The sequence below is a fragment of the Cyprinodon tularosa genome, unplaced genomic scaffold (genome assembly GCF_016077235.1).
Source record: "Cyprinodon tularosa strain WSP-4 unplaced genomic scaffold, ASM1607723v1 ctg266, whole genome shotgun sequence".
Taxonomy (NCBI): Eukaryota; Metazoa; Chordata; class Actinopteri; order Cyprinodontiformes; family Cyprinodontidae; genus Cyprinodon; species Cyprinodon tularosa.
This window is the reverse complement of record NW_024038970.1, coordinates 1,019,910-1,044,929: the sequence shown is the minus strand read 5'-3', so window position 1 is coordinate 1,044,929 and position 25,020 is coordinate 1,019,910. Positions and strand designations below refer to the sequence as shown.

The 25,020-nt window shown below is 41.2% G+C and overlaps 1 protein-coding gene across 1 annotated transcript; it reads left to right on the top strand.

Moving 5' to 3' along the window:
* The first annotated feature begins 58 nt into the window (after positions 1-58).
* LOC119786116 (gamma-aminobutyric acid receptor subunit rho-2-like) lies at positions 59-24,526 on the top strand. Its single transcript, XM_038289217.1, has 10 exons — positions 59-254; positions 2,744-2,815; positions 4,752-4,858; positions 12,264-12,331; positions 20,109-20,332; positions 20,419-20,501; positions 21,788-21,928; positions 22,533-22,685; positions 23,809-24,017; positions 24,102-24,526. The coding sequence occupies exons 1-10, from the start codon at positions 124-126 to the stop codon at positions 24,414-24,416; spliced, it is 1,503 nt and encodes a 500-aa protein (XP_038145145.1). The 5' UTR covers positions 59-123; the 3' UTR covers positions 24,417-24,526.
* Positions 24,527-25,020: the final 494 nt, after the last annotated feature.

The following is a 25,020-nucleotide window of genomic DNA, read 5'->3' as shown; positions in this document are numbered from 1 at the left end:
AGTGAGAGGAAGCTGTTAGGACGCAGCGCTCCCATGCTCATCACACCGCCTGTGAGGGGGAGATGCTACCGGACTCCCTGCCCGCTGTCTCCTGGAATCCCCGCTGAATGTTTGAACGTCACCATGCTGCTTAAAGCCAGGGTCCTGGTCCTGGTCCTGGTCCTGGTTCTGTGTTCCGGACTGACGGCTGCTGGGTCCCTGAGAGGCAGAGAGAGGCGCTGGGCTGAGCCGGAGGAGACGCTGAAGCCTGGGAGGTAAGACCTGAGGGAGCAAACCATCCATCCATCCATCCATCCATTGATGGATCCATCCATCCACCCAAAGTTCAGGAACATAATTTGGTCATAAAGTGTTTTCCATCCTACTGACTAATGTTATTATTAACTCTCCATATTAGTATTATTTTTAAAGGTTTCTGAGAGCTTAACCAGGGTAGATAGCTTTAAATGTAACACTGTTAAATGTTTCTTTTTCTCCAAATAATGTAAAATACTAAAAAATAAAGATGTAGCCTATGTGAGATGTTAAAATAATTCCAGGACTTATTTTCATTTACCTCTAGTTTATTTGTTTTCTATTTTTCTGTCTCTAAAGCACAGTGGCCAAGAGTCTCCCATTTCAAATTCATGTAAAAAGAAAAAGTATTGGTAGTAGTAAAGGTAGTAGTAATGAAAAAAATAGGTAAATGTAAACAGAATCGGTGCAACTCTGGTTCTTACTTAACTCCAACCTTTTATTTGTGGAAAACTATTTAATTATATATATATAAAAAAAAAAAACATTTGATCTCATGGTTTTTTAAATAATTTTGAACCCAAATGCAGAGAGCTCACAAGGAACGATCAGGATTTAAAGTGTTTATTTACAAAGACATGTTAATCATGTTATTTGGGATTCCATGGGTCCAGAGACCCAGGAAGGAGCTGATGTTCTGTGGTTAGATGCAGATTAATTAGAGTTTCATTTGTCGGGAGTAGAGATTGACTGGACTTGGTTTTATCTGCCTGCAGAGGGTGAACACTGAGACGTTTGGGGAACTGTGACCGTGATAGACGAACTACTCAACAGTAGTACTTTAGTAAAAGTATTGATACTTACAGTCGAATCTTAATCAACTACATGTAAAAGTTACTAATTCACACGTCTACTCAAGTTGGTCGCTTGCCGAGTCCTTGACCTGAATAGACATGAGTCAGTGAGCTGAACCCACTGCCACTAAAAACCACTGTTCCTGGTTGAAACGGGAATTTTTGGCCAGTGTTAAATAGATTAAGGTTGAATCTGTAACCACAAACACACTGCAGCTCTGCTTTGAAAACTCATCCTACTGAACAACTAAGTCACATGGCAACAACTCAAATGTTAAAAAAATTCATAAACTACTAATAATATCTGCTCTGAGTTTCTCTAATTTGTCATTAAATCTCTTAAACAGTGGCGTCCACATTTATTCCTAAGGGCTGCTATCTGCCATGATGGAAATTTCAATTTCAATAAAGAAAAAACAGCAACAGATATATCTAAATAAAGAGATAGAATGAAGCAGAATGATGAAAAAGGGGTCCCTATGTCCTCCAGCAGTCTAAACTTATAGCAGCATAACTATAGAAATAGCTCAGCTGATGAACACATACAACACATGCTTTTTTTTTATCTCTGCATTTAATTATTATTATTTATTATTAACTGGGTAGAATATTGTAATGTATTGCGATAATATCGTATCATGACCCAAATATCATGATGAGTATCACATCACAACTCACCTTTAAACCGTAGGTATAAAAAAGTATCACTATTGGTGATTCTGGTATTGAATTGGTACCAGAATGAGGCGTACCGTACACCTCTATGGTCTGAGTTTTTGCACCTTTCCTTTTTTAACTGGGAGACACCAGTTTTGCTTTGCAACCTTTGTGGCTTTCTAGGATCCCAAGCTGCGTGTTATCTCTGAACCAGGAGGAAGCATTTAGCTGAGCATCACTGCTGACTGCCTTCGCTTCCCTCTCTGAACTAAACATCTGCAGGCTTTTCATGGTTGGTTGGTTTTCACTCAGTATTGTTGGAAACAATCTGTAGGTTTCATGATTACAGTAAGTGATTGAGATTTAGATTGGCCAATAAAATCAAATCCATATTTTCTGTTATGTTTTCATAGGGTGCAATTTGTTAAGTTAAGCAGTGAACACTTAGAAAAAATATCTGTTGTCATTTAGCATATTCTAAGAGAAAAATAAAGGTTTATTTTTTCCAAGTCATTTTTTCACTATGTCATTCATTCATTTATAAAAATCTTACTTTGTTATATAAATATTTAGTTCTGAACTAAATAATTAGTTTGCAAATAAAATATTTAGTTTTATTAATAAATATTTAGCTCCAAACTAAATATTTATTTAAAAAGTAAGATTTTTATAAATGATGGCGCCCCGTATATTTTGCATGACATCATCACTGTGTGACAGCCTGAGCATTTTTAGGAATAGTTCCAGACGGGGCATAAATCCTGCTGACATAGTGATCTGTTCTGTATCTGTAAGACCAGCAGCCCTCTGTAGGAGGAAAGCCAGTGTGTCCAGTATGAAACAATCAACCTCTGCTCTGCTGGTTTATTTAGGGGAAAAAGTTACTTTAAAGGATGCAGAATTCAGAAAGACTGAAACTCTAACCTCTAACTGTGTTTTCGTACCTCCTGTTCTCACTTTTTCATTCTTTCCTAGAAAATGACTGTTTGTCTTTGCAGAGCCCTCCATGAAACGCCCGACGCCCTGCTTCTGGTTGGGAAGACAGGCTTGGAGGCTGGCCTGGTGAACGGGTGTGTAACTTTACTCTCATTCTCTTTCACCTCTATTTTGTTGGTTTTCATGGGATCTTGCTTTCAGTCTCAAAGTTAATGAAATGAGCTGGAAATGGATGTAATATCTCTGGTTTATTCTGAGCAGGGCCATCCTGAGGTGGGTTTAGTTTTGACCTGCTTCTGTCTATCATTTATGGTGCATTAGAGCCATACGGCTAATAATAATGGGAATACCAAAGGACTGTTAATTAAAGGAAAGGTGAAATATGCCTCAATTAAAACATAGAAATATGTTTAACAGACTGTATCCATCCAATTACCCCTTCATGCAAAGGATTCCCTCACTGTATACTGTAAGGTTTATTTCTGAGCAGTTTATAGAAACAAGCTTTCTACCGTTTTCCTCAGACTTCCTGAAGAGTTTCTCTTAAACCCGGCTTCGCCTTTTCTACGTCTAGTTCTTGGAATGAAGGAGAACAAAATAAGGTTAAATCTGAATTAAATCTGTTCTTAAGAATCTGAAATGAATGATCAGCTGGTGAGTTATGCACCAGGAATCACTGGCAGTAAAAAGTCTTCTGTCTTCTTTGGATTGACAGATGACAACAACAGATTTACACATTGAAAGCATTGACCTAAGTTCAGGACCTTTAATGGATAAAACATTTATAGATTGATAGATAGATAGATATTGAGCTAAGTAGTTTGATGGCAATTCTCTGAAAACTAGTCAAAGCATACATTTTTTTAAGACCATAAGAGTTTTAAGAACTGCATAAAATCTGTGCCTTTCAAACAAAACAAGAAGTCATATCAAACCTTTAGATCAATGGATGAAGACTGCAGCTGATATTTTCAGGGTTTCTTAATCCTGGTTCTTCATGTTTTAGATGTGTCTCTGCTCGAGTGCACCTGATCCAGGTGATTGCCTCACCCCTTGGCAGCTGCAAATGCCTGGCAATCGCCTTTTCATTCAGGTCAAGTGTGTGGAGGCAGGAAAACACCTAAACATGTAGGACAGTGGGCCCCTTAGGGCCGGGGTTAAGAGGCCCTGGTTTAAACGATGAGGAGCAACATTTATTTAAAGTCTGTTCAGCAAAGAATAACCAATGGATCATTATTTATACCTAAAACTAATACGTTTGCTGTGATTTAATTAATTTAGCGTTGATCAGTAAAAAATGAAATGGGAGCGGCCATCTTGTCCAAATATAGTAACCCCTCCCTCCTGCCATCTTCCAGCAGTGATGTCACGGTGCGGTAAGCCTAGCGCCATTCTCCCCGCTTTACGAGCTAAATCAATGGGATCTACTAGACACATCTGCAATCAACAACAATTATTGAAGATTTCCAGAGGACTTCACCATTGAAATTCACCAGAGCTATAGTGAAACTGACAATGCCCACGTGCATGGCAGCTGGATGCTGGAATACATCGGGTAAAAGAGGAAAAAAAAGACTTATTCCACCTTTCTGATTCCTGATCCTCCACGGACGGGTTGGTCTTGGATCGCCAACTTGAAGAGGGAGGATTTGCCATCGAACTTCTGGCCAGAGAAAAAACACGTAATATGTAGCCAACATTTGGAAGAAGAATGTTTTCATGTTGTGACAAACACCAGTGTTGTGACAAACACCAGATACAGCACTGGGACTTGATCGACAGCCGATACCGCACCGTGACGTCACTAACCAGTAGGTGGCAGTAGTGTTCTTTGACAAACATGGATGCCTCCAGTAAAGCACATTCACATGAAAATTACTCTGAATTAAAAACACTGATCATTTATTGAACAGGATGGAATCATTTCAGATTTAAAGAACTTTCAGAAGTTTGAATTCTGAATTTGAGCGAACTTTTCCTTTAAGGCTCACCTTGTTGTTCTTTATAAAACCACTGGTGCTTAATCCAGGTTTTCCAAACCCCATTGTTTGCTTTCTCTGCTCTTTTCAGTCCTGTGTCAAGGAAAACAGCAGATGGCACCAAAAGCCGAAAGCTGAAAACCAGCCATCTACTTCGCGTCGATGAACATGACTTCACCATGAGGCCAGCATTCGCAGGTAAGCTCTGTCAACTTCCTGTCCAGATCAGTTAACTTTAACAGATGCAGTTAATGACAAATATCATCTAAACAATCATAGTCATTGAACCAGAGGAAGTTATCATTGATCTTAGTTTGACCAAACTCAGATTCTTTCAGCTCAAACCAATCATGTAATCAGATTCTGATTATTTTATTCATACATTGAAGTGTGACAAAAAAGCGGCTGCTCCTACCCAATCTGTAAAAATAAACATTAGGCATAGTGAGTGGTTCAAGATTATTGAGCCATTGTCTCATCACAGTCTTGCTGACTAAAGAAGCATGAGTTGAACTGGCAGAGCTGTGTGGAACCCGTTCTTTCAAGTCAATTCAATTCAGTTTATTTCTATAGCTCCAATTCCCAACACATGTCATCTCAAGGCACTTTCCAGTTCACCAGATCATCCAGTCAGATTGATTCAAAGTTTTCAATCTAAGGAAAACCAGCTGATTGCATCGAATCATTAACTCTTCAGCAATCCCTCACTCTAAGCATGCTTGTAGCGACAGTGGAGAGGAAAAACTCCCTTTGACCAGGAAGAAACCTCCAGCAGAACCAGGCTCAGTGTGAGCGGCCATCTGCTGAGGCCGACTGGGGTTCAAGGAGACAGAAGCAGACATAGAAAAAGAAGCATAGATACAAAAGGCAACTGTCAACCAGCTCCACAGGCGGCCCCGTCCAGGAAACACACAGCCAGGCAGACGAGCTCCGAGCCAGCTCCCATGTCAGAGGATGAAGAGAGCACATCCAGTTAGTCACAGTCAGAGAAACAGGACTACACTGAAAAACAGGCCGATCTCCAACATCTAGAAACAAAGGTGTTGATGGCAGCAGCACAGCTGATGTTTCTCTCCAGGATGGAGTCGCAGTCCTTTCTTCCCATTGTTGCTACAGTCATGGTTCTTGATCCGTTTGAAGCTCTGCCGAGCTTTTCTGAAGCCGTTCAAGATGTTTTTTTGTATATTTCCTTGAAAATGTTGGCAGATGAATGTTTGTTCAGTCCGTAGTCATTGTGTGTTTTGTATTCACCTTGATCGTCAGAAAGAAAAAACAGCTGTTGCTTGGGTTTAAGCAGCCAATTATAAATAAGGAGCTTATATTCAAACCAAAGAGTCGTGTTTTCTGTTGTTTAGCATCATGCAGCCCAGTTTAAACCACTGTGGATTTGATGCTTTTTTTAGTTGCATCCACAGATGTCAGCAGACATCCAACTGGGGTCTTTGCGTTTTGCTTTTGTCAGCTGTTATTGTCAGATCCTGCAGAAACGCAACCAAAGAACAAATGGCTTCTTTTTGTTGTGGCATCACTGAATGCTGAGCCCCCCCATCGTCATTTCAGTCAGAGGGATTTCAGTGCAATCATCAGGCTGAGTGAGAAATGTGAGCTCAAACAGCTGCTCTGGTTCCTAATAGTTTCATCAAAGCTTGTTACACAACTGCGTCCTGTGTTGACTGCACCACAATAAATATGACTTTTTTTTTCTGAGCAAGACCAGAACCAGAGTGGCTGAAACTGCAGATCTTATGCTTCCGTTAATGCATGTTTTTATTTCTTTGGGAATCTCTGGATCATGCTTCAAAGCTTCTAAGGAGATGGATACATCTGCTATCCATTAGTGATATTTGCATTAAAAAGTAGCACTGAGATATTCTGTAGATCTAGCTAATGCATTGCATCACTGGAATTTCCTTTTTGGATTTATGCGTGTAATGTATATTCCTCGCTGTCTGATCTGAGCGTGGTCAACTGATGACAGATTTATAGCTGCTAATCCATGAGCAGATGAGGGACGGATGCGTTTCCTGGCAGTTTATAGAAGCAATGTCTGCTGCCTTGGAAAGCTGAGGCTGCCTGCAGAAGTAAGGCACTGGGGTCTCTGTATTCAGAGAGAATAATTCATTATTTGTATGTAGAATTTGGGATCCTGAGGTTGTGAGTTCGAAACCCACTCCCACAGCCTCCATTCTGGCTCTCTGAGCAAAGACCTTTAACTCCACTCTGTAATAAAACGAGACAGATGGACCCAGTATTCAAGGTGACCACAATCATCTGACAGAAAATGATTATCTCGCTGAGTCACTTACCTGGTTTAACAGTTCAGTCCATCACCCTTGAAGGGGGTGCGATCCAGCCAATGGGTTGACAGCTGACGTGGCGCATCACCCAGAGAGTCCCCGGTGCTGCAGTCCCAGAGGACTTGCAGGAAGCTGATCCTGGACAGGGATTCAGAACAGGCAGGATCCAGGCTTCCTGGCATCCTACAGCTCCCAGGCAGGTTCCAGAAGCGTGACCAGGTGGACATGGACAGGAGCAGACAGAATCAGGTGCAGCTGAGCAGGCACAGTGGAAGAGGGTACCTTGGAGCCAGGTTTACTGGAATAAAAACTGAACCTCCGCGTAAAGAGCCAAAAACCCAGAGGACTCAGCAGGGGAGGAACAATGGACGAGGAGGAGAAGAGACAGACACAAAACCCTCTTTCCTCTGGCCGCCAGGATCCAGGACATGAAACTTTGAATGAACAGAACTGAAACAGACTGAACAGAAACAACATCTAATGATCTGGATGTGATAGCTGGAACTGAGCCCAATATAAGGGCAACTGGCAGGTGGAAGAGATGAGTGATAATTAGGAGCTGGAAAGAGTAAAGCAGGTGAAAGGCATGAGTAAATAAGGCCAGCTATCACAGCAGATCATGACACACTGCTCATGATGGCAGCCCACTGGGATAAATGCAGAGGAACATTTCTAGCGACTGGAAAGCTCACCCGGTAAGTCAAGTGATAATTCAATTCAATTCAGTTTATTTATATAGCGCCATATTCACAACACATGTCATCTCAAGGCACTTTACAGTTCAACCAGATCATACAGTCAAATTGATACAAAGTTTTCTATCTAAGGAAAACCAGTTGATTGCATTGACTCATTGACTCAAATACAATCCCCCACACTAAGCATGCTTGTAGCGACAGTGGAGAGGAAAAACTCCCTTTTAACAGGAAGAAACCTCCAGCAGAACCAGGCTCAGTGTGAGCGGCCATCTGCTGAGGCTGACTGGGGTTCAAGGAGACAGAAACAGAGATACAAAAAGCAGCTGTAAAAGGCGGCCCCGTCCAGGAAACACACAGCCAGGCAGACGAGCTCCAAGGCAGCTCCCATGCCAGAGGACGAAGAGAGCACATCCACTCAGTCACGGCCAGAGAAACAGGACCACACTGGAAAACAGGCCGATCTCCAACATCTATTAACAAGGGTGTTGATAGAAGCAGCACAGCTGATGTTTCTTTCCAGGATGGAGTCACAGCCAAACAGGAACAGACGAGGCAAAGCTACTCTGAGGAAAAGCAGAGAGAGCAGAAGGTTAGAGATTGAACTAACAGATTCTGCAGAATAGGAGAACAGAGAGAGAATGAAGCAGAATGATGAAATGGGGGTCCCTATGTCCTCCAAAAGTCTAAGCCTATAGCAGCATAACTATAGAGATAGCTCAGGATAACCTGAGCCACCCTAACTATAAGCTTTATCAAAAAGGAAAGTTTTAAGCCTAGCCTTAAAAGTAGACAGGGTGTCTGCCTCACGGACTAAAACTGGTAGTTGGTTCCACAGGAGAGGAGCCTGATAACTAAAAGATCTGCCTCCCATTCTACTTTTAGAAATTCTAGGAACCACTAGTAAACCTGCAGATTGAGAGCGAAGTGCTCTGTTAGGAACATAAGGAACAATCAGATCTCTGATATAAGATGGTGCTTGGCCATTTAAGGCTTTATATGTGAGAAGGAGGATTTTAAATTCTATTCTTGATTTAACAGGAAGCCAATGAAGAGAAGCCAGGATAGGCGAGATATGATCTCTCTTTTTAATTTTCATCAGAACCCTGGCTGCAGCATTTTGGATCAGCTGAAGGCTTTTAACTACAGTTTGTGGACTTCCTGATAGTAAAGAATTACAATAGTCCAGCCTTGAAGTAACAAATGCATGGACTAGTTTCTCAGCATCACCCCTGGACAGGATATTTCTAATTTTTGCAATGTTCCTCAGATGAAAGAAGGAAATTCTAGAAACCTCTTTGATATGGGATTTAAATGACAGGTCCTGATCAAAAATAACACCAAGATTTTTTACTTTATTATCTGAAATCAGTTTAATCCCATCCAAATGAAGTGACTGGCTAATCAGTTTCTTTTTCAGAGACTCTGGTCCAAAGACTATAACTTCTGTTTTATCTGCATTCAGAAGCAGAAAGTTAAGAGTCATCCAGGTTTTTATGTCTTCAAGACATGCCTGTAATCTATGTAATGGGTTAGCTTCATCTGGATTTATAGACAGATATAGCTGGGTATCATCAGCATAACAGTGGAAATTAATCCCATGCTGTCTAATAATTCTACCAATTGGGAGCATGTATAAAGTAAAGAGAATTGGTATTGATAAGTCACCCATCCTGCAAAAAGGAGGCCTGGGTTCATATCTGGGTGTTGCCTAAGGACCAGCTGTGGTCCTTAGACACCCTTCATGCTAATTGACAATGGCCTAAATGCTAACCTAGCGTTTAGGCCATTGCGCTTGGAATCCTGAGAATCCTGAGGTTGCCACTCTGGCAGTCTGTGTCACTCAGCTCCCTGAGGACGAACCTGAACAATGGATGTGCAGCACACATCAATTCCCCATTAAGAGACTTAATTTTGTTGCTCTCTACTTGTGACAGTGTAATGAGAATAAAACACTGGAAAAAATATACATATTTACATATATACTTAACATAGGGTTAAACTGGTGCTGAAACAGTTCAATAGAATATTAAAATAATTGTCTACTAATTAGCACCCATAACAGTTAGCTCCAACTGAGGCAAAAAAAAAACTCATTTAGTGAAAGAAAACTGACAAAGCTGTAAAAAAATACTAACATTTTACATTATTGTCTCTCCAGAACTCCTCAGGAGGTATTTCTGAGCTCTGAATTGAGCTTTCTTCTTTTAGGTTTTTGCCATTTACAATCCATTCATAAATCAAATTTAACTGGACTTCAATCAGTTTTTATTTATCTATTGATCTAGCAACCATTGAGGTTTAGGTCCAGTAAAGCCTCTCTCCTGACAAAACATCAAAAAAAGTCAGAATCCAATCCTTCTCTCCTCCGGTGCTGAAAGGGGGATTGGGTAATGACTCAGTTAGTTAGTGTAAGTAAAAAGGAATCAGATTGTTGACTTAAATCTCAAACCACTGCAGAAAACATGATTTTGTCGGTTTGGTGTTTTTTGCATTATATGAACCACTGGGCTTCAGTAGAGCTCTGAAAATAATCCATGTAAGTATAAGTAAATTTTTCCTTTGACCTGAGGTGTCCACTCACCATGGAAGCTGATGTCGGTGTGTGGGACCTCAGGGTCGTGAGAAAAGGCCAGCAGATGCAGTTAAGCATTGCACTGAAGAGCTGTTAAAAGCAACGGAGTCATCAGCAGCTGTGAAGTGGAGCTTTGCTTTGATGCACTAATAGGTCTGCTCTCAGCATTAGTGAATATTGTGGTTGCAGAAAGAGCGCTTCAAAATGCTAGGACATCTTGTCAACTTGTAACCAGGAGGACACTGCTCTGAAAAAGCTTTTTAATAGATCTGAGTTTAGTTCAGCCTGGCTCTGGTCTCATGCGAAGCTGCAGACTGAGCAGAGGCATCACAGGAACAGACCTCTCCTCTGCTCCTCGGTCATTCTGCTACCGTTTTGTTTATCCCAGCAGGTGTCTGATGTTATGTCACCCTAGCGGATGAGGATTTAATGTGTCCGGCACGTGTAGCGTGGCATATGGTATGAGTAATAGTACGGACGAGAAGACTAACAGCTGGAACTGGGCAGGAGTTAATATCCCATCTTCCAGGTAGCAGATTTGCTTGTTCTTATGTAAGGCTGGCACTGCTTCACGGATTAACAATACTAGAGCAGCCAATGTCACTGCACTAAACAAATGACAGCAGCTCCAGTCAATTTGTTTTCCTCCTAACGATCGGGGGGGGGGGGGGGGGGGGGGGGATTCCCTTCCATATCCCCTCAAATCCTAAAATCGTCCTTATTTCTAATCCACTCAGTCAGCTGAGCTACACATACAGCAGAGTCCTGTCAACTGCTTAATGAAACACCTCATGAAATAATTCCAGTTATTAGTCATGGCTTAGATCAGGTCTGCAACGTTTTCCAGGTCAAGGACCCCCAAACTGATGGTGAGATGGAGCGGGGACCCCTTAATTATATATAGTATGAAATAGAGTTATATCAAGCTGGTCCTGGAGTAATGTAACTAAAGTAATCCCTCTCTCGGATTATTAAAGTATTTCTGATTCCTGGTTGATGGGACAGGTGTTGTGAATGAAACGATGCCCAGCTTGAAAGAGCTCCTGTGTGTCTCTGAATGTGTGCATTGATGACTGAAAGACATCTTCTGCCTCCATTTATCTGTTTACTACAGTCTGTTGAATTCATGTCATTGTTGATTTAAAGATATTTCAATTAGTGGAAAAAATTGCAGGGGAAAAAAAAAAAGTCTAATCAACCAAAATTTTGCCTCTGTACCTCTGTGGACCCCCTAGGGGTCGTGGACCCCCTGTTGAAGACCTCCGACTTAGAGGGTTCCAAACATGGGGGTCTAGAACTCTCAGTGGGTCGCAAGACACCAAGTAGGAAATCATTGAAGTCCAAAATATGTGCTGAAATATATAAATATAGGATTAAATAAGTAGATATAACATTGATTTATTTATCTGATACCTGATTCAAATATTAAACATAAATTTAACAGACATAATTCATACTTTATTCTTTTTTTCCTGTGGATGAGTTTTTTTTCTTGGATAGTTAATTAAACTCAATTAAATTCAGTTTATTTCTATTGCACCAATTCACATCATGTCATCTCAAGGCACTTTCCAGTTCAACCAGATCATCCAGTCAGATTGATTCAAAGTTTTCTATCTAAGGAAAACCAGCTGATTGCATCGACTCATTGACTCTTCAGCAATCCCTCACACTAAGCATGATTATAGCGACAGTGGAGAGGAAAAACTCCCTTTGAACAGGAAGAAACCTACAGCAGAACGATGATTAATGATTCTGATTTAAAAGAAAACTGTAGCTATAACCTTTGACCTGAAGCTGAGGATTTCTGAGATTTGGAAATTGTGTTTTTTTTATTGTTGGGATTATATTTCAAATGCAATGGTTGATAACTGTTAAAGACTGTTAAAAAGTATGCAGTGAGATTAGCTGCACATCAACATTTGTTTGGTGTGTTTTAAAAAGCCTATAACCATATACTGTAATATACAACCTTATAGTGCATCTATAGGCTGAAAAAGGATTGATAATAACATAATTTTTCTGTCCATCTTCAGGTCCTGCTGTCCCTGTCGGAGTGGATGTTCAGGTGGAGAGTTTGGACAGCATATCTGAGGTTGACATGGTGAGCTGCCTGGATGTTAGGATGCTACGCAAAGTGTCATACTTTCAGGATCAAACGACTGCAAATGAAACTCTCATCTACAGTAGATGATAAGAAATGTTAACATTGGGGTAGATTTGGGAATTGATTTTATGAGATTGTATTAAACGTAATGAGTTATTAAATAGAGTAGAAACATTGAAAGCTGTAAAGAAAATAACCCTTCCTCAGATGATTGGTGTTTATTTCAAACTAACCTGACCTCTTTCAACTGTATTTAGTTTATAGTTTGATCAGGATCACGAAACTTTATCCCAGTCACAGCGTGCTTTAGGGCTACATCACATTGTTCATCTTCCTCCAGGCCAGTGAGGGCTTTGGAACATTTTCATTTCTAACATCATAAAACTGCCCTGAGACAGACTGGTGACCTGTCCAGCTTGGAACCCGCCATAGACTGAGATAGGCAGCATGGAGGATGGATGGTTGGATCAATCAATGGATGGATGGACGGATGGATGGATGATGGATGGATCAATCAATGGATGGATGGATGGATGGATGGATGGATGGATGGATGGATGGATGGATGGATGGATGTAGGGAAGATGGATGATGATGGATGGAATCAATCAATGAATGGATGGAGGGAAGATGGATGATGATGGATAGAATCAATCAATGAATGGATGGATGGATGGATGGATCAATGGATGGATGTAGGGAAGATGGATGATGATGGATGGAATCAATCAATGAATGGATGGATGAATGGAGGATGTATGATGGATGGATCAATCAATGGACGGATGGAGGGAAGATGGATGATGATGGATGGAATCGATCAATGAATGGATGGATGGATGGATGGATGTAGAGAAGATGGATGATGATGGATGGAATCGATCAATGAATGGATGGATCAATGGATGGATGTAGAGAAGATGGATGATGATGGATGGAATCAATCAATGAATGGATGGATGAATGGAGGATGTATGATGGATGGATCAATCAATGGACGGATGGAGGGAAGATGGATGATGATGGATGGAATCGATCAATGAATGGATGGATCAATGGATGGATGTAGAGAAGATGGATGATGATGGATGGAATCAATCAATGAATGGATGGATGAATGGAGGATGTATGATGGATGGATCAATCAATGGACGGATGGAGGGAAGATGGATGATGATGGATGGAATCAATCAATGAATGGATGGATGGATGGATGGATCAATGGATGGATGTAGGGAAGATGGATGATGATGGATGGAATCAATCAATGAATGGATGGAGGGAAGATGGATGATGATGGATAGAATCAATCAATGAATGGATGGATGGATGGATGGATCAATGGATGGATGTAGGGAAGATGGATGATGATGGATGGAATCAATCAATGAATGGATGGATGAATGGAGGATGTATGATGGATGGATCAATCAATGGACGGATGGAGGGAAGATGGATGATGATGGATGGAATCGATCAATGAATGGATGGATGGATGGATGGATGTAGAGAAGATGGATGATGATGGATGGAATCGATCAATGAATGGATGGATCAATGGATGGATGTAGAGAAGATGGATGATGATGGATGGAATCAATCAATGAATGGATGGATGAATGGAGGATGTATGATGGATGGATCAATCAATGGACGGATGGAGGGAAGATGGATGATGATGGATGGAATCGATCAATGAATGGATGGATCAATGGATGGATGTAGAGAAGATGGATGATGATGGATGGAATCAATCAATGAATGGATGGATGAATGGAGGATGTATGATGGATGGATCAATCAATGGACGGATGGAGGGAAGATGGATGATGATGGATGGAATCAATCAATGAATGGATGGATGGATGGATGGATCAATGGATGGATGTAGGGAAGATGGATGATGATGGATGGAATCAATCAATGGATGGATGAATGGAGGATGTATGATGGATGGATCAATCAATGGACGGATGGAGGGAAGATGGATGATGATGGATGGAATCAATCAATGAATGGATGGATGGATGGATGGATGGATCAATGGATGGATGAGGGAAGATGGATGATGATGGAAGGAATCAATCAATGAATGGATGGATGATGTATGATGGATGGATCAATCAATGGACGGATGGAGGGAAGATGGATGATCATGGATGGAATCAATCAATGGATGGATGGAGGATGTATAATGGATGGATCACTCAATCAATGGATGGATGGATCAAAGGATTATATGGATGGGTAATAATAGTCTTCTCCCTCTATGCCTTGTTGCTGACTGTCCTCCGGGTTTTTCGTCTGTTAAATCATGAAAAAAGAAGCGAAGTGTTCCTGCAGTGATCCTACTGAAGCTGCCTCATCCAGTTAATATAGGGCAGATATGAACTAACAAAATCCGCTGATCTTTTATTCTGGATTCCTCTTCATATGTTTGGGAAAAAATAGATTTATCATCGAGTTTAAAGTCAATAAAATCAGCTTATGAAGCCAAATCAAATCAGTCAGAACAGCAGGAGGCTGAGATTACTCAACAAATTACTCAACAATTTTTTTTATTTTATTTTTTTTGGGGGGGGGGGGGGGGGGGGGGGGGGGTCAGAGCCTGCATTAGGGCCAGTGAGGGCTTTGGAACATTTTCATTTCTAACATCATAAAACTGCCCTGAGACAGACTGGTTACCTGTCCAGCTTGGAACCCACCATAGACTGAGATAGGCAGCATGGAGGATGGGTGGTTGGATCAATCAATGGATGGATGGATGGATGGATGGATTGATGGATGGATGGATGGATGGATGGATGGATGGATGGATGGATGGATGGATGGATGGATGATGGATGGAATCAATCAATCAATGATGGATGGAATCAATCAATGAAAGGATGGATGGTTGGATGGATGGATGGATGGATGGATGGATGGATAAATCAATGAATGGGTGGATGGAAGATGGATGGAGGATGGATGGAATCAATCAATGAATGATGGATGGAATCAATCAATGAAATGATGGATGGTTGGATGGATGGATGGATGGATGGATGGATGGATGGATGGATGGATGGATGGATGGATGGATAAATCAATGAATGGGTGGATGGAAGATGGATGGAGGATGGATGGAATCAATCAATGAATGGATGGATGGATGGAATCAATCAATGAATGGATGGATGGATGGAGGATGGATGATAGATGGAACCAATCAATGGATGGATGGATGGAATCAATCAATGAATGGATGGATGGATGGGGGATGGATGGATCAATCAATGGATGGATAGATGGAAGATGGATGGAATCAATCAATGAATGGATGGATGGATGGATGATGGATGGAATATATCAATGGATGGATGGATGGATGGATAAATCAATGAATGGGTGGATGGAAGATGGATGGAGGATGGATGGAATCAATCAATGAATGGATGGATGGAATCAATCAATGAATGGATGGATGGATGGAGGATGGATGATAGATGGAACCAATCAATGGATGGATGGATGGAATCAATCAATGAATGGATGGATGGATGGATGGAGGATGGATGGATCAATCAATTGATGGATAGATGGAAGATGGATGGAATCAATCAATGAATGGATGGATGGATGATGGATGGAATATATCAATGGATGGATGGATGGAATCAATCAATGGATGGAATCAATCAATGAATGGATGGATGGATGGAGGATGGATGATGGATGGAATCAATCAATGAATGGATGGATGGATGGATGATGGATGGAATATATCAATGGATGGATGGATGGAATCAATCAATGGATGGAATCAATCAATGAATGGATGGATGGATGGGGGATGGATGATGGATGGAATCATTCAATGGATGGATGGATGAATGGAGGATGTATGATGGATGGATCAATCAATGGACGGATGGAGGGAAGATGGATGATGATGGATGGAATCAATCAATGAATGGATGGATGGATGGATGGATGGATGGATCAATGGATGGATGTAGAGAAGATGGATGATGATGGATGGAATCAATCAATGAATGGATGGATGAATGGAGGATGTATGATGGATGGATCAATCAATGGACGGATGGAGGGAAGATGGATGATGATGGATGGAATCAATCAATGAATGGATGGATGGATGGATGGATCAATGGATGGATGTAGGGAAGATGGATGATGATGGATGGAATCAATCAATGGATGGATGAATGGAGGATGTGTGATGGATGGATCAATCAATGGACGGATGGAGGGAAGATGGATGATGATGGATGGAATCAATCAATGAATGGATGGATGGATGGATGGATCAATGGATGGATGAGGGAAGATGGATGATGATGGAAGGAATCAATCAATGAATGGATGGATGAATGGATGATGTATGATGGATGGATCAATCAATGGACGGATGGAGGGAAGATGGATGATCATGGATGGAATCAATCAATGGATGGATGGAGGATGTATGATGGATGGATCAATCAATCAATGGATGGATGGATCAATGGATTATATGGATGGGTAATAATAGTCTTCTCCCTCTATGCCTTGTTGCTGACTGTCCTCCGGGTTTTTCGTCTGTTAAATCATGAAAAAAGAAGCGAAGTGTTCCTGCAGTGATCCTACTGAAGCTGCCTCATCCAGTTAATATAGGGCAGATATGAACTAACAAAATCCGCTGATCTTTTATTCTGGATTCCTCTTCATATGTTTGGGAAAAAATAGATTTATCATTGAGTTTAAAGTCAATAAAATCAGCTTATGAAGCCAAATCAAATCAGTCAGAACAGCAGGAGGCTGAGATTACTCAACAAATTACTCAACAATTTTTTTTTTTGGGGGGGGGGGGGGGGGGGGGGGGGGGGGGGGTCAGAGCCTGCATTAGGGCCAGTGAGGGCTTTGGAACATTTTCATTTCTAACATCATAAAACTGCCCTGAGACAGACTGGTTACCTGTCCAGCTTGGAACCCACCATAGACTGAGATAGGCAGCATGGAGGATGGGTGGTTGGATCAATCAATGGATGGATGGATGGATGGATGGATGGATGGATGGATGGATGGATGGATGGATGGATGGATGGATGGATGGATGATGGATGGAATCAATCAATCAATGATGGATGGAATCAATCAATGAAAGGATGGATGGTTGGATGGATGGATGGATGGATGGATGGATGGATAAATCAATGAATGGGTGGATGGAAGATGGATGGAGGATGGATGGAATCAATCAATGAATGATGGATGGAATCAATCAATGAAATGATGGATGGTTGGATGGATGGATGGATGGATGGATGGATGGATGGATGGATGGATGGATGGATGGATGGATGGATGGATGGATGGATGGATGGATGGATGGATGGATGGATAAATCAATGAATGGGTGGATGGAAGATGGATGGAGGATGGATGGAATCAATCAATGAATGGATGGATGGATGGAATCAATCAATGAATGGATGGATGGATGGAGGATGGATGATAGATGGAACCAATCAATGGATGGATGGATGGAATCAATCAATGAATGGATGGATGGATGGGGGATGGATGGATCAATCAATGGATGGATAGATGGAAGATGGATGGAATCAATCAATGAATGGATGGATGGATGGATGATGGATGGAATATATCAATGGATGGATGGATGGATGGATAAATCAATGAATGGGTGGATGGAAGATGGATGGAGGATGGATGGAATCAATCAATGAATGGATGGATGGAATCAATCAATGAATGGATGGATGGATGGAGGATGGATGATAGATGGAACCAATCAATGGATGGATGGATGGAATCAATCAATGAATGGATGGATGGATGGATGGAGATGGATGGATCAATCAATTGATGGATAGATGGAAGATGGATGGAATCAATCAATGAATGGATGGATGGATGATGGATGGAATATATCAATGGATGGATGGATGGAATCAATCAATGGATGGAATCAATCAATGAATGGATGGATGGATGGAGGATGGATGATGGATGGAATCAATCAATGAATGGATGGATGGATGGATGATGGATGGAATATATCAATGGATGGATGGATGGAATCAATCAATGGATGGAATCAATCAATGAATGGATGGATGGATGGAGGATGGATGATGGATGGAATCATTCAATGGATGGATGGATGAATGGAGGATGTATGATGGATGGATCAATCAATGGACGGATGGAGGGAAGATGGATGATGATGGATGGAATCAATCAATGAATGGATGGATGGATGGATGGATGGATGGATCAATGGATGGATGTAGAGAAGATGGATGATGATGGATGGAATCAATCAATGAATGGATGGATGAATGGAGGATGTATGATGGATGGATCAATCAATGGACGGATGGAGGGAAGATGGATGATGATGGATGGAATCAATCAATGAATGGATGGATGGATGGATGGATGGATCAATGGATGGATGTAGGGAAGATGGATGATGATGGATGGAATCAATCAATGGATGGATGAATGGAGGATGTGTGATGGATGGATCAATCAATGGACGGATGGAGGGAAGATGGATGATGATGGATGGAATCAATCAATGAATGGATGGATGGATGGATGGATCAATGGATGGATGAGGGAAGATGGATGATGATGGAAGGAATCAATCAATGAATGGATGGATGAATGGATGATGTATGATGGATGGATCAATCAATGGACGGATGGAGGGAAGATGGATGATCATGGATGGAATCAATCAATGGATGGATGGAGGATGTATGATGGATGGATCAATCAATCAATGGATGGATGGATCAATGGATTATATGGATGGGTAATAATAGTCTTCTCCCTCTATGCCTTGTTGCTGACTGTCCTTCTCCGGGTTTTCCGTCTGTTGGACTCATGAAAAAACAAGCAATTTATTCTTGCAGTGATCCTACTGAAGCTGCCTCATCCAGTTAATATAGGGCAGATATGAACTAACAAAATCCGCTCATCTTTTATTCTAGATTCCTCTTCATATGTTTGGGAAAAAATAGATTTATCATCGAGTTTAAAGTCAATAAAATCAGCTTATGAAGCCAAATCAAATCAGTCAGAACAGCAGGAGGCTGAGATTACTCAACAAATTACTGCCAATGAATGTTATTTCAGCGAGGTTCTATAAATCTCTAACGACTTACATTTGAAAAAAATATTCATTACTGCAGATTACAACTTTTTTAGGGATTGTAAAGTCCATCTTATTCTTATTTATATGCTATCTCTCTTTGTCACAGTTCTTATGCCAGTTTGCTGTGTTGCTAGAATGCCTACATTTCAGAAATGAACAAGATGTTTCTTTTCTATTCTCTTATGCAACCCCAAAGGTTCTTTTCAGGTGTTTGGCTGCCATGCTGTGGCCATTGTTTCAAAGTCCTCTGATCTTATGTAATCCCACGAGGAGAATTGGATAGAGAGTAATCTGTCACAAGAGTCGCTGCATCTTCCAGATGCAAAGTAGCGAGGTAAAAGCAGGCTAACGAACTCCAAAAAGCTTGGATCAACTGAAAATGTGGCCTGTTAGATAATTCAGTTAACATGTTTCACACTTCTGTGGCGCATGTGCATTTGCTACCGACATAACCAAATAATCCAGCCTGCACGGGTCAAACTGCTGTAATCCTAGAGGAATTTAATAAACTAGAGAAGGCAAGCAAGTTGAGTCCTTATAGTGACACTTAATCCTGAATCTGTTTATGCCCCCCTCCCCCTGTCACTTTCCTATCTGTAGGACTTCACTATGACTCTTTATCTAAGGCACTACTGGAAGGATGAAAGGTTGGCTTTTCCAAGCAGCACTAATAAGAGCATGACATTTGACGGGCGCCTGGTGAAAAAGATCTGGGTCCCAGACGTGTTCTTTGTCCATTCTAAGAGGTCCTTCATCCATGACACCACTACTGACAACATCATGCTGAGGGTCTTCCCAGATGGACACGTTCTTTACAGCCTGAGGTGAGGACAGCGGCTCAGTCTGACTTGGCAGGCTATTCTGAAGCACACGCTGATGGGCTGTATGCCGTCCTTTCTTTATCCCTCAGGGTAACAGTTACTGCTGCATGCAACATGGATTTTAGTCGTTTCCCTCTGGACTCACAGACATGCACACTGGAGCTGGAGAGCTGTAAGTCATTTTGTTGCAGTTTAATTCTTAATAGGAAACATATTTCCAACACGTCTCAACCAGATATGTGCAACACATCATTATTAAAGCCAAGCGCTACACCCCAAGAACCAAGATGGCCAAAACAAAGCACTTTGATAGTCAGGGGTGGATTTAGGAAACTTGAGGCCCTGGGCAAAGACAGGCAGGGGGCCCTCTGAGAAATGAACACATTAAACAGACCCATTATCCAGATAGAGAAATGTTAATAGAATAGGTTGTGTCCCTCTCTTCTTGTCCCTTTTCTTCTTGTTTTCCTCTCTATGTTTTGTACTCAGCTGACTTTTCATGCTGTCTCTAAAGGAATGAAAGATTTTTTTCCAAGCACTAAGCTCACTTAGCTGATTGCTCCTTCCTGAGACACATTTAATATTATCAACATTCTGATGGCATTTTAGCCAAAATGTTTTATCAAAAACATAATTAATGTGCCCAAATAAGGAATAGCTGTAATAATCATACATGCAAACTGAGTTTTATGGGCCCACCAGGAACTTGGGGCCCTAGGCTACTGCCTAGTATGCCTAATGGTAAATAAGGCAATTGATAGTCTGTTGATAGTCTAGACTAGGGTTTATTAGTTCCAATCTTGATTTCTGGTGTCCTGCACCTTTCCAAAAAAAGCTCAATCATGCAGTCTTGATCACATTTGTTGTGACATTTACCAGAAGATTATGGATATATTAATAAATAACTAGAACTGGAAATTATAGTTGATTTATAGGTTCACTATGTAAAGTAAACACAAAAGACCATGAGTTAAAATTACAATGGTGCCTTTATTAGCTAATAATAACTAAGCAGAGACTAAACACTACTGAAAATAAGCACAAATAAAAGGGAAGGAGGGGCTTAAAGGCAGGTATGGGGCATTGCAGGCTAACAAAGAAGCCAAACGACCCCCATTCCAAAGGGGTGGACCCGTTCATCCGTTTGAATTTGCATGTTTTCTAAACTAAAACAAGGCTTTGTTGGGCTGCTGGATAAAACCTGGAACTCAATTCCTGACATTTTGAATTGAAAAAGCTTCCTGGATGAAAGAGAAACGTCTTCAAACTTGGAAACAAAGTCCAGTGGATTGTTTTTAACTATTTTGGAATGACTGAAACTACATTTGGAGAATAATTTACTTATGAGCAACATTCCAGTTAAAACCTTTTTTTTTCTGATTTACTGTCCATCTTGAGCTTCTTTTAAAGAATTTAACACCAAAATAACATCTGATTGCTCTGATTTCTGTTCTTCAGACGCCTACACAGACGAAGACCTGATGCTCTACTGGAAAAGTGGGGATGAGTCTCTGAGCACAGACGACAGGATCTCTTTATCCCAGTTTCTCATTCAGAAGTTTCACACCACCTCCAGACTGGCTTTCTACAGCAGCACAGGTTCAGGACAAGATTGGCTTTATGTTTAACTACCTAAAAACATGCCTCACAAGCCCAGAGCCACTACATTTGGCATAAGAAATGTAACCTAAACACTGTTCTAACTCAATAACTGGAAATTACTGAGTGTTTTGGGGGGTTCTATACAGCCTATAACCTTCATGTAAGAATTTATTTTACAGTAATGATTATTTTAAGTGACATTTTTAATGTTAATGTTACATTTTCCCCAAAGTCTGCTGAGTGGCTGATAAGGATCAGATAAGATGGATTTAAAAGTCTGTCTGTTGGTGAATAGTGTGCTCGGATCAGAAAGAAGCAACTGGAAATCTTTGAGCATATTCTGAAGGCTGTGAGGAACAGCACCATGCATCACCAAAGATCTTCATGCCCACAGTAAAGCATGGTGGTGGCAGTATACTCTTTTTACAGGAAATTTCTATCATTTGATCCAAAAACCTTTGAGGTGTCTATTTAAAAAAACTGACATGTATCTTAGTTTATTTCTTTCATTTGAATAAAAGTTAAACAAATCAACTAAACAAATGACTTCAGCAGACCAATAACTAAACTTCTTTCTATTGGTTGTCTTTTTCTTTTTCAGGCTGGTACAATCGTCTTTACATCAACTTCACTTTACGGCGCCACATCTTTTTTTTCCTGCTGCAGACGTATTTCCCTGCCACTCTGATGGTCATGCTGTCCTGGGTCTCCTTCTGGATTGACCGCAGGGCTGTGCCTGCCAGAGTCTCTTTAGGTAGGAAAAGGGACCCAGAACTATTATGCTGGATCATTAAAGAAAAATAGATATTTCTTAAATAAGGTATTGTGTGGATTCTTAAACAAAATAAGGATGGTGCAAAAAAACAAGTGTCTGGCTTGTGTATAGGCTGCACAATATGGCCAAGACTTGTAGCGAGGACAAGATACTATGGGAGGCTGTTATGCTACGCTCAGACCGCAAGCAGTAGAAGCAGCAGAAACACGCGTGCTGCTTCATTCTTGATGCTTGTACAAGTTTAGTTCTGACACGCGGCTGAAGAATCTTTGCTGCTCTAGCTGCGCGGTCGAAAAAGTGGTTCTGATGCACGGTGGGCGGAGCTACCCTATCCTTTCTTTGCCTGGAACAATGGCAGCAATATTTGCTGTGATCAGTGGGTAAAAAGTAGTTTTTATATGTTTTTAATTCCACCTGAAAACATCGTCTGTGCAATCAGTTCATCCAGATTACCATCCTGGCTTCAAATATTATTTAACTGTTGGAGCCTGAGAATCCCATTTAACAGCAGCCTCTGGCCCGGTCGTCTCTTGGGGGTTTTCACCTGCTGTTGATGGTGGCTTGAAGTAGATGTTAGCATTTTTCATGTAAGTAATCCAAATCCAAATATTTTTCCGGCATTTGAAGTTAATTTAGGCATTAATAAAGTGTTTCAGAGGAGTGATCATAGTGCTCTCCATCAGCAGTGCTGTGTCTGTCTCCCTGCCAGCTCCCAGATCAGCTTCTCTGATTGGTTGATGTGGCGCGTCCAGCAGCAAAAGTTCAATTTTCCCAACTGCAGCCTCAGAAGCTCGTGAGGCTGCTTCAGCTGCTCAGACGTTTTGCTATGCCTTGATACGTGTCAACCATTAGCTTTGCATGTAAACCAGCTGCTGCTGCTGCTTCTGCTGCTGGCGGTGTGAACGTAGCATTAGAGTCCAACAGAAAACTGTGTGGTGTTTAGTTTCTGAAATTATGGGTTGATGAGCTTCTTGTTTGTTTTCCTTTTTCTCTTGATTCAAAGTAACTAAACGGTTGATATTACATTACAGAGAAGTCAATTAATGTGCTGGTGTATTTCCTCAGTGCCTATTAAAGCTGTTTTGTTTTTTTTTGCTTTCAGGTATAACTACTGTGCTGACCATGTCTACCATCATTACTGGGGTCAACGCCTCCATGCCAAGGGTCTCTTACATCAAAGCTGTGGACATTTACCTCTGGGTCAGCTTTGTCTTTGTATTCCTGTCTGTGCTGGAATACGCAGCAGTCAACTACCTGACCACAGTTAGAGATGGTAAAGACCGGAAGCTACGAGAAAAAATGCGGGAACAGGTATGATATGCGTTTGGAAATCAAGAGCCAACAGTGCAGCGGATGTTATGGCTCAGTCATGGTTTACTGGCTTTCTTTTCCCAGTCGCACACGCTGCCGTGCACGTGTGGCATGCCTCACACCAAGACCATGATGCTGGATGGAATGTACAGCGAGGCGGACGCCAACAGCCTGGCAGGGTATACCAGAGGCTCTGTGGCAGCTGAGGATCCATCCGACAAGCAGGAGCAGATGGTAGTACATCTCGCTTTGGACAATGAGTCCACTGAGACCAAGAAGAAGAGCGTTCGCAGCTTCCGCATCATCCAGAACACCCACACCATCGACACGTACTCCCGCATGATCTTCCCTGGATCCTACATCCTGTTTAACCTGATCTACTGGTGTGTCTATTGCTGATTCTAGATAAATCTCCAAAGACGATATCAGGAAATTGCAAAGTTTGGAAAGCTGTGGCCTGACTGCAGGCGCTGAGGAAGGGAGCATCTCCTTGTTAAACTGGAGGACATTAGAGAGCCTCTCCTTTCATAAGACAGACACCTGTCATACTACAGCAACCTCCTGAGGCAGGTGGTACTCTGGTTCTCTGTAGGAAAAAACATTATATTCTAAACAAAGAGAAACTTTGCCTGTTGTCAATGAGGAGATTGTTACCAGATATTTTGGTTTTCATTGCTTCCTTTCTCTGATGTCTTGTTTTCTGTTCTTATTTGCACAAAGTTTATGTAAAATCTTAAATCATTATGTTTCTGTTCATATTTGTCTGTTTTAGGCTACAGAAACTCTGGGACAATGAATAGGAAATTACTTGTGTTTTAAAAAAAAGTCGCCTGCTATGAAAGGCATTTTTGATACATTTTTATTTTCATATCTGGCATCCATTCTGTCATCTCTATGGATATTATCTAAATTGTGAAAGAAACTTTAATATATTTGACATCCCTTCCCCAGTGGCCAAAAAACCCGGGAACAATGGGCTTTTAGTGTCAGTGGGAACAGCTCA